Source organism: Chionomys nivalis, chromosome 20, assembly GCF_950005125.1.
Source record: "Chionomys nivalis chromosome 20, mChiNiv1.1, whole genome shotgun sequence".
Taxonomy (NCBI): domain Eukaryota; kingdom Metazoa; phylum Chordata; class Mammalia; order Rodentia; family Cricetidae; genus Chionomys; species Chionomys nivalis.
The window spans coordinates 4,192,833-4,203,826 of record NC_080105.1 but is presented as its reverse complement, the minus strand read 5'-3'; the positions used below and the strand labels follow the sequence as shown (position 1 = coordinate 4,203,826).

Sequence of the window (10,994 nt, the reverse complement as noted above, 5' to 3'; positions counted from 1 at the left end):
ATACTGGGAGGTCAGAGACAACTTGCAAGGGTCAGTTCTCTCCATTCAGCACGTGGGTCCCAGAGATCACACTTGGGTCATCAGTTTCGGCAGCAGTCTTTACTTGCAGTACCCCCCCCCCCCGCCCCTCAGGTTTTAAAAAGTACTTTCACGACTGGAGAAGAATTCACTCTTAACCACCAAGACCTCTTTGTTCCCAACACTCACATACTGCCTGGAACTCCAGTTCCAGGTGATCTGATGCCTATGTGAACACCTGCACTCTACACACGCCTGAACATGGACATACAATTTTAAATAAGTTGCTTTTTAAGTAATGTTTTAGTTAGGCATGGTAGCGTGTACCTTCAATCCCAGCACTTGGAAGGCAGAGGCAGGCAGATCTCTGTGTCCCAGACCAGTCAGAGTTACATATAGTAAGACAAAGTTTAAATTTTTTTTTTAAAATTTAGTTGCTGGTGGTGCGCACGCCTTTTATCCCAGCACTTGGGAGGCAGAGGCTGAAGGATCTCTGTGAGTCCAAGATCAGCCTGGTTCTACAGAACAAGTTCCAGGACAGGCTCCAAAGCTACACAGAAAAACTGTCTCAAAAAATCAAAACCAAAAAAAAATTTAATATATCCGTTGTCAATTTCATATTTTTACATTTTGATCATTCTAACTCATTTCCTTATTACTCCCTCCTTTATTTTTTTTTTTTTTTTTTGGTTTTTTCGAGACAGAGTTTCTCTGTGGCTTTGGAGCCTGTCCTGGAACTAGCTCTGCAGACCAGGCTGGTCTCGAACTCACAGAGATCCGCCTGCCTCTGCCTCCCGAGTGCTGGGATTAAAGGCGTGCGCCACCATCGCCCGGCTTCCCTCCTTTATTTTTTAAACATTTATTGTGTGTGAGCACATGGAGTTTAGAAAACAACGCGTGGAAATCAGTTCTTTCCTTCTACCATGTGGATGCTGGGACTCAAACACAAGTCTTCAGGCTTCGGGGCAAGAGCCTTTATTTGCTGAGCCACCCTGCAAACTCCTGGTAGGCTGCAGGTTTGCAGCCTGGGCTACAGAACCTAGGTAGTAAAGCAAGCAAAAAAGGGCATGGTGGTGCACACCTTCAATCCTACCACTCTAGAGGTAGAAGCAGGAGAATCTAACAGCCTGATCTAGAGTATTCTAGACCAATCAAGGTTGCATGCACAGTGAAACCCAGTCTCAACACCCCCCATACATCAAAACAACAAAAAAAAACAAATAACTAAATCTCACACCACTAAATTATCTCATGCACAAAATTCTTCAAGACTGTGTATTTTGTATACTATGTTCAAAGACAGAAAAATTCATATAAAATGACCTCAGGCTATATGCATAGGTACAAAAGAAAGGAAATGAAATGTATGCAAACCTGTGACAATTACTGCAATATCTCATGACATATCACAGAATCAGTGTTGCCCAAATCCAGAAAAATTCCAAATCCAAAATGGTCCTAAACACTTGAGACAAGGCACGTACACCCTATACGCATCTCCCTCAGGCAGGAACACAGTAGAATAAATGTGTCAACTGGACTATGAGAGTTATATGATTTATCAGTGGGTAAAGACACCTACAGCCAAGTCTCACAACCTGAGAGATCCACTCCCCTCAGGATCCACATGGTAGGACAGAGACAATCCTTCAAGCTGTTCTCTACACATGTGTATACACAACACATATAACACACATACATCATTAAAAAAACACAAGCATCTCATTTCCCCCACAAGCAGTTTTGTGCTGTGCCTTCTTCACAGGGCAGAATGGAAAGGTGTCCCTGTGGTGAACAGCATGCACAGACACACTGACTCCACTTCATGACTGATACTTGCTTTATTCTACATGCCAGCTCCAGGGATTCCTGGTAGCCTTTCAGTATCCATGGTAACAGAAGTTGCTTCTCTCAACAGTGTGCACAGGTTCTCCAAGAGGTTCACCTAGACTCTCAGATGACGAAGCTCTACAGAATCTGCACCAGGGCCCTCCCACCACACCAGGTCTGCTGGCACTTTGCCCTGGCATTGTCTGGTATTTGTGTCCTTAAGCCAGGAATGCCAAGCAGGTTTATGGCATGTGCCATATGCTTGGAGCCCCAGGTGCCATCATTGAAAACTGGATTGATTAGAAATGTCTGCAATGGCAGCCACCAGGTGGATTGAGGGGCAGGGTATGTGCTGGAGACCTGTGTCCCATCCTTGCTTCAGGTGGCTGTTGCTCAATGTAGGCTGTGTGGTCTGATGTCCAGGTAGCCCAAAAGCAGCGGCACTGTGGAAACTTGTGTGGTGGGCCGCAGGTAGGAGCTTCCTGTCCTGGCATTATGGTGCAGATGAAGACAGATGCCACAATCAGGGTGGGAAGGGCACCCTCCTTCCATGGCCCTACCCCAGAAAAGACCCGAGCCTGTCAAAGCACAATGCTGCAGTCCAAACAGAAAAGGGCACACCCAGTGAAAGGGCAGCCTGACTTTAATCAAGTTTCAGAAAAGTCTGGTTTCAGCAGATGTACCAGGCAGGTGTAGGGCATTCTAGAAAATACTGAGGTGAGCAAAACAGCCAGCCTGACCTGTCTTTTGTGCACCGGGGCAAGTTACTTGGTCCAGCTGACTTTAGGAATGTCATAGTGCTCGGTGAGTGTGTCCAGGTGTCGGTTGAAGTCCTGTGAAAGAGAGGCCACACCAGCGTGAACCAGGAAGGCAGTGCCCCCATCTGTGCCCAGCCCGTCTCACACACTCCACCACAGGTCTCGAATCACCCCAAATGAGCCTGGGGAGGCACCACGCCTGAGGGTATGCTCCAACCATCCAAGCCGCACTGCCCTGGGCTCCCCCATGGCTCAGGCTCCCCACAGGTGCAGGGCTCACCTCCACTCTCTGCTTATGAGTTTTGGACGCCTTCTTCAGGATTCTTTCCATTTGCTGGAGAGAGAAGAGACTAGGATGAGTCCCCATGCCCAACACAGTCTATAGCTATCTCTCTCCTGCCACCTCACTCAGGAGGGGCCCCTGTTTAGTCTCCATGCAACCCCAGCATCCTGCCAGAAGTTGGGCACTGGCTTTGTTTTGCCTTGGGCCATGGTGAAACTCTGGGCTGGAAGGAAGGAAATGAAGAGGCAGAGAACACAGAGCAAGAGGCCTAGGGAGGAAGAGCTGAGGGGACAGGACCCAAATGAATGCTCAGTGTCCCACTTTTCATTTCTGTTACCAAAACAAAATACCCAGGCAAAAAAGTAAACTTGGGGGACAAAGTTATTTGGCTTGCTATTTCAGGTCACAGGCCACCATGGGGGTAAAGGGAAGGCAGTCTTAGGGCCACAAGTCAGGCAAGCGCACAGAGAAATGGATAGGAGCAAGCTTCACGCTCAGTTTTCTCTGCTCTTACAGTTAAAAACTCAAACCCTGGCCCTAAAGAGCTTTAGTTCAGTGGTGAAGAGCACCTGCTCTCTTTCAGAGTCAGCACCAAGACAGCGGCTCGCAATTTTCTCTAAGTCCAGGATCAGGGGTCCTCCACCCTTTTCAGTCTCCTCTGGCAGCAGGACACTTGTACACATAAATACAGACGTCTCACACCAGAGACTGGTGCTGTCACGATGGGCAAGGATGGCCAGTCTTCCCATCCCAGCGCAAATCAAGACAGTCCTTCACTGAGACTCCTTCCACCATCCTAGCTTGTGTTAAGATATCAGTTAGGGAGCTCAGAGGGCCATAAGACCATAGCCAGTCAGCCCACGTCGTCATTCAGTTGTAGATGCTCAACAGTGACTCCACTCAAGTACAGGCTAGACCAGAGAACACGACTGGTGAGGAGAGACAGAGAGCATGGGGCTAGCAAGACAGCAAAGGGGCAGGGTGTGCCAAGTCCCACCGCACAGGAGAGACCACACATCTCAGGAACTGTGGCCTGCTGGAGCTGTCAACACATAATCAAAACCCTTCACTAGACGGAGACGGTGCCCTCCTGGGTTTGTTCAGCACACGGGTATCACATATAACACTGCACCCCACAAGTCCTAATACTTGGGGTTACTTTCAAAAACAGAAAAGAAAGACCTATTCTGGGTGTGGTGGGTATACGGGAAGCCTGAAGCAGGAGGATCAGAGGATCCCATTTCAAACATGAGGACAAGGGCTTAGAGAGCAAAGGCGCCTTGAGTTCAATCCCCGGGACCTACATGGTGGGAGGAGAGCCAACTCCTCTAAATTGTCTTCTGATTGTCTTGAGCACACAAAAGAGGTTCTTAGAAACATGAAGATGGGGACAGTGTCTAAATGTTCAGTGGACACTCAGTTAAAAGCACTGGCAGGTTTTCCAGAGGACCAGTTCAGTTCCCAGCACCCACACAGCAGCTCAGAACCATCTATAATTCCAGCCCTGGGGGACCTGCTGCCCTCTTCTGGCCTCCTTGGGCACTGCACTGACAAAAACCAATACAAGCAAAAGACCAATACATACTATATATATTTGCTGGGTTTTGCTTGTTTGTTTTTTAAGTGAAGATGAAGACCAGACTGCAGAACTGGGAACAAGGCAGAAGATGCAGAGCCCGGGCCCCTCCACCTGCTGCCCCCCTTATCTGCAGCTGACCCACTCCACCCAAAGGGGCCGCCTAGCAATCTTGTCATCACCTTGGTCCATGTCCTTCCACCTCACCTCTCATCACAGTCACCTCTCTTCCACGCAACAGAACGGGCTGCAATTTGAATACAAGCTCCTTGCCCTGAGGGCCAGTCCTCTTCTGTTTTTGTTTATTTTGGTTTTTTGAGACAGGGTTTCTCTGTGTAGCCCTGGCTGTCCTGGAACTTGCTCTGTAGATCAGGCTGGCCTCGACCTCATCGAGCTTCATCTGCTTCTGCCTCCAGAGTGCTGTGATTAAAGGTGTGGGCACCGCCACCCAGCCCGTCCTTTTTTTTTGTTCCACCTTCATGACTCAGAGACTCTGCTGCACCTGTTCAGCATCCCTCCTACCCCATCTCACCTGTGTCTGTCTGTCCGGCGTCTGTCCTGCTCCTATTCCCCACTTCTTGTCCTCGGGCCAAACTACTGAATGAGGACCCAACTCTGAATACACAAAATCTCGGGCTGAAGAATAAGAAGCAGATTGTGGCTGATGAGATGGCTCCGTGGGTAAAGTTGTCCGCAAACCGGACAACCTGAGTTTGATCCTGGGACCCATACAAGGAAAGAGTGACCTGCCTCCCACAAATTGTCCTCTGACCTCCATGAATATACTATGGCACTCGAGTACATACACTGGTAACAATAAATAAGTCTTAAAAATGTGGTGGTATAACTGGATTCTATTACAAAGAATGTGGGGATTGACTAATGATGTCTTGAGGTAGATGTATCCGAGAGGAGTGCACACATGTCCTCCAAAAGCCACTGCTTTTGCTCTTTGAACAAAGGGTCTCATCCTGCAGCCTACACTGGCTGGAACACAACACCCACCACTCCTGGCTCTAAAATGCTTTCCACTCCCCATCCCACCGCTGCCTTCGTCCCCACAGAGGATCTAACTAGCCATCCTTCCTTCCTCCCCACAGAGGATCTAACTAGCCATCCTTCCTTCCTCCCCACAGAGGATCTAACTAGCCATCCTTCCTTCCTCCCCAGACCAACCATCGTTATCACCATCATCCTTGGCTGCACCAGCTGCGCACCCTCAGTTCTCACCACTCCCCTGCAAGAGTGACTTCAGCCATCCTCTAAGTGGATGGAAATCGGCTATTCCTCTCGGAATCGGCAGACAGCGCCAGCTCCAGGCCTACCTTGCCAGCCCCCATGCAAACGGAAATTAGACCCAAGTGATGTGTGTATTTTGCTCAGAGCCAGTGCACAAGACACCAGGCTGGTGATGCTCAGCCTCAGCCTGATACATAAGAGAAAACCATCTCTTTCTCTGTAGAAGTGTACCAGTTGCCCTGGTTTCTTCTCACTCTGTGCTACAGAGGGAGTCCAAACACCTTCAGAGCCTCATCTGAGAGAGGGACTGTCCTCAGAGAAGAACAACAGACCTGGCAGGGTATGGCTGGGCTGAGGTATGCACTGGGTCCTAGGGAATCCTACATGGCAAAGCAGGAGCCACACACCTAGGCTTATTTTCCGTCTAAGCCTAGCAGGCTGAGCCTGTCTTAACTGGCCTCTCCTCTCCCTCACGATTTCTAATGTTTAAAGAAGACAGGGTATTGGGTGCTGTCATCCCAACAAGCATGTCTGAGGTCATCCTTGTCTACAGGATGAGTTTGAGGCCAGCCTAGGCTACATAGACAAATGGTGCCTCAAAAACAAAATAAAGCAAAAACACCCAAAATAACTAATGTGGCCTCGTGGGCCACAGCACTCCTTTCAGGAACCAGCTGAGGCAAGAGTTCAAGGCCACCTTCCCACCTCCAAAGCCCATTTGAAGCTAGAAAGCAAGTTGTTATGGAAGCAGACTTAAGAGCAATGACCGTGGTTAACAGCAAGCGTAAAGTGGTGACACTCGCCTGTTATCCTAGTACACAGGAAGGCTAGGTTAGGCAGGGCCACAAGCTCAGGCTACAGGGAGAGATGGGGGAAGGCCTGGGCTACCTCGGGAGCTGGGGGAGGACCTGGGCTACACGGGGAGTTGGGGAAGGCCTGGGCTACTTCGGGAGTTGGGGAAGGCCTGGGCTACTTCGGGAGTTGGGGAAGGCTGGGCTACCTCGGGAGCTGGGGAAGGCCTGGGCTACACGGGGAGTTGGGGAAGGCCTGGGCTACATGGCGACTCCGGGGGCCGCCCGCCCTCCGCGGTCCCCGCCGCCGGCCTCACCCGTTTCTCCTGCATCTTCTCGAAGGCCGCCTGCGCCGGCGTGCGCTTGTCCAGGCAGCGCCTCTTCTCTTCCTCGCTCTTCTTACTCGTCCCCATGGCCTCCAGCAGCTTGGCCTTGTCTTTGTCCTTTTTCTTCTTCTTCCTGGGGGAGAAGGGGCCGGTAAGTGGCCGGAGCCGGGGGTCGGCCCTCGGGGACAGACCGCGGGCTCCCGGGCCTCACCGCTTCGTCACGCCCAGCTCCGCGACGCCTTTCAGCTTCAGGGGGCCCTTCTGGACCTGCTCGTACGCCTCCATGGGGCTCGCCCGCCGCGCGCGAAACCTCCGCACACTTCCTGTTTGTAAACGGTATTTCCGCCCGACGCCCGCCTCGCTTTCTTCTGATTGGTCGAGTAGGCGAGACGTAAGCGTACTTAGGTCTTATAGCTCCGGCATACTTCCGGTCTCACACCCGCTCACAAAGCCGTGCGTTGTGTTTGAGGGTCGACTTCCGGCTTTGTGGGCATCCTCTTTTGCTTTGTGGAATTTGAAGTCTTAATTACTGTATTTTTTTCAAATTAAGAAATTACATTTAAAGCCAGGTGATGTTAGTGCACGCCTTTTTTGTTGTTGTTTTGTTTTCGAGACAGGGTTTCTCGGTAGTGTTGGAGCCTGTCCTGGAACTAGTTCTTGTAGACGAGGCTGGCCCCGTACTGCCTCTGCCTCCCGAGTGCTGGGATTAAAGGTGTGCGCCATCACCGCCCCGGCTAGTGCACACCTTTCATCCAGCACTAGGGAAGCAGAGGCAGGCAGATCTCCGCCACACCTAACAACCTTACTTCTCAACTACTGGGATCATAAATGTGAGGGGATTTTTGTTTTCTTTGGCAATGTTTTGGAGGATACATTTATCTGTGTGCTGTGGTGAGCAAGCGGAGTGAGAGGGCAACGTGGGTTTGCTCTTTCCGCTGTGTATCCAGGGAGTGGACCCTCTGCTGCTGCTTGGGACAGGGTCTGGCCTGAAGCTTGTGACTCTCCTGGTCTTCCTGCCTTAGTACTGGGCAACAGACCTGAGCCGCTGTTCTGGACCAGTTTCTTGGTCATCAACTTGATTCCATCTAGAATTAACTAAAACCCAACTGGGCACACCTGTGAGGAATTATTTTCTTAATTAAATCATTTAAAGTAGGAAGATCCACCTTTAAACCAGATCATTTGAGATGGAAGATCTGCTTTTAATCTGGGCCACACCTGCTGAAAGCTTATATACAAGTAAGTAGAAGGACATGCTGAAGGGGACCCCTGATTAGGCACACCACACCCAAACACACATTTTCACAGAGAGATTCTTTATTAAGTGGGGAAGAAAAGTTAAAGTGGTTGCTTTTTGATTCAGGCAGAAAACAGCAAATGACCTTGCAGATGTAATTTTTTTTTTTTTTTGAGACAAGGCTTTTATGTGTAACAGCCCTCATTGTCCTGGAGCTCACTCTGTAGACCAGGCTGGCCTCGAACTCACAGAGATCTGCCTGCCTCTGCCTCTAGTGCTGGGATTAAATGCACATGCTACTACTGCTCACACAGATGTAATTTTTAAGAAGAGGAAAGGGGAGGTCTGTGATAGAATGGGCTAGGATGTGGTGATAAAGGAGATGGGGGTACAAGGGAAAGGGTGAAGGGTATTTGTCCTGAGGGAAAATAGGCAAATAGCAGTTTATAAAGTTAAAAAAACTCATGTTAGGATGAGGTGTTTAATTTTAATTGGACATTTAAATTATGGTAGCCAAAGGGGATTTCTGATTGATGGATTACAATACTTTGATAGCTGGACCTTGGTAGTCAGACTCAGGAGGAGGAAGTGGCAAAGGGAGTAGACCTTTGTGGCTAGCTTTAGGAATGTAATCTAACAGTTTTTAGCAAGGCAGAGGGAATGGGGGAGCAGGGCAAGGTCTGCCAGAGCCATGTTTGCCATGGTCAGACTGGCTAGAGTCCCTTCAAGAGCTCTCTCTGTCTCTGTCTACTTGTCCGCTTGCTGGCAAGCCCATTCCTTCACTGGCTTTAGAGTCTATTTCTTTAGGATTCTGGTGTGGACTGGAGACCAGCTAAGACGTCCAGCCTCATGCACTGACCAACTACTGGATTCTTGGACTTTCCATTGGCAGACAGCCATTGTTGGAGTAGCTGGACCACAGCCTGTGAACCACTCTAATAATACCCTTATATATTCATTCTATCGGTGCTGTACCCTGACTAATACAATATATATGCAATAGGACCCCAGACCTTAGCACAACTAACACAATGTTGAAAGCATCCTTCTGACTTTACAACACAGAGGCCCCCAACACCTGCCAAAATGGGAAGAAAGACAAAGACCTAACCCATCAAAACCCGAGTCCATAGTTGAGGATCCAGGAAAGTCCCTGCATGTACTCAGAGCTTTTTCACTTCTGTAAAAGTGCTTCTTGCTGTTCTCGCTAACTGAAGTGTGTCAACCAGGGTGTGTTTTATGCATAAAAGAAAAAGATCTGACTGGGTGGTGGTGGGACTATGCTTTTAATCCCATCACTCAGGAGGCAGAGGCAGGCAGAGTTTACTTTGAGTTTAAGGCCATCCTGTTCTACAGAACTAGTTCTAGGACAACCAGGGACACACAGAGAAAGCCTGTCCTGAAAAAAACCAAAACAACACAAAAGACAAAGAACTGTGAGACTTGGGGCTGTGTAATTTGGTCAAATTCACCATTCAGACTCTGGCCCACAACAAAGACTTTCTTTTCAGCTTTAAGAGTGTCCTTGTGTGTTTTCTGGGTTTATATATAAAACATATGCTATGTTCAAGTGTTTTTGCTTGCATGTATATAAGTGCAGCATGTGTATGCCTGCTGTGGAATAATTCTTTTGTACACTGTAAATATGCATTGCTCTCACTGTTAATAAAAAGCTGATTGGCCGATATCTGTAAGAAGTGATTGGGCGAGACAGCCAGAGACAGCCAGAATGCTGGAATGAAGAAGGGTGGAGTCAGAGAAGTCACCAGCTACATGGAGAATTAGTCAGACACACAAAATGAGACAGAGGTAAAAGTCACAAGCCTCAAGGCAACACATAAATTAATAGAAATGGGTTAAGTTGTAAAAGCTAGTTAGTAATAAGCCTCAGCTATTGGCCGAGCATTTATAAGTAACAGTAAGTCTTCATGTTGGTTATTTGGGAGCAGGTGGTCAGGACAGGAAAACTCTGCCTATATATGCCCAGTGTTCAGGGAGGCCAGAAGAGGGCATTGGATCTCCTGAATAAGTCACAGATGCTTATGAGCTGCCATGTTGGTGCTGGGACTAGAACCCAGGTACTGCTGAGCCATCTCTCCATCCCATACAGTGTATGTGTGAGTGTGCTAAGAACATTTAAAATCTCTTTTAAACAGTTTAAAGCTAGGAGCTGGAGAGGTAGCTCAGCAGTTAAGAGCACTTTCTGGGGGCTGGAGAGATGGCTCAGCTGTTAAGATGCTCTTCCAAAGTTCCTGAGTTCAATTTCCAGCAATCACATGGTGGCTCACAACCATCTGTAATGAGGTCTGGTGCCCTCTTCTGGCCTTCAGGTATACACGCAGAAAGAATATTGTATACATAATAAATAAATAAATAATATTTTTTTTTTTTTTAGAAAAAGAGCACTTTCTGTTCTTTTTGTTTTTGTTTTTTTTTTTTTTTTTTTTTTTTTTTTGTTTTTCGAGACAGGGTTTCTCTGTGGTTTTGGAGCCTGTCCTGGAACTAGCTCTTGTAGACCAGGCTGGTCTCGAACTCACAGAGATCCGCCTGCCTCTGCCTCCCAAGTGCTGGGATTAAAGGCGTGCGCCACCACCGCCCGGCTGCACTTTCTGTTCTTGCAGAGGCCCAGGGTTCAGTTCCCAGCACCCACGTGATGACTCACAACCATCCATAGGCACATATGTGGTGCACACACTGACGCAGAGAAAACACAGCACATTTTAAAAAGTAAAATAAATCCAATAATATAAAATTAAAAAATGTCAGAACTAGCCCGGGGTCATTAAGGCCTGCAATCCAAGTACTCAGAGGAGCGGGGGAGGCAGGAGAATCAAAGCAAGTGCACCTGCCTGATCTGCACAGCAAATTCCGGGCGTAAAGGAGTTCAAAGGAGACTCTGTCTCAGGAAAACAAAAACCAAAATAGCAAACAATCCA

At 48.5% G+C, this 10,994-nt stretch overlaps 1 protein-coding gene across 2 annotated transcripts; it reads right to left on the bottom strand.

Annotated features, from left to right (window-relative positions):
* Positions 1 to 871: 871 nt before the first annotated feature.
* On the bottom strand, positions 872 to 7,150 carry Fam32a (family with sequence similarity 32 member A). Of its 2 annotated transcripts, XM_057752977.1 has the most exons (5): positions 7,033 to 7,150; positions 6,813 to 6,954; positions 2,887 to 2,940; positions 2,589 to 2,681; positions 872 to 2,335 (listed from the first exon to the last, which is right to left on the bottom strand). In XM_057752977.1, exons 1-4 carry the CDS (start codon positions 7,104 to 7,106, stop codon positions 2,613 to 2,615), a joined length of 339 nt encoding a protein of 112 aa, XP_057608960.1. In that variant the 5' UTR covers positions 7,107 to 7,150; the 3' UTR covers positions 872 to 2,335; positions 2,589 to 2,612. The 2 variants fall into 2 exon arrangements, with proteins under 2 accessions (XP_057608960.1, XP_057608961.1); XM_057752978.1 differs by having other exon boundaries at positions 873 to 2,681; positions 7,033 to 7,144.
* Between the last annotated feature and the right edge of the window lie 3,844 nt (positions 7,151 to 10,994).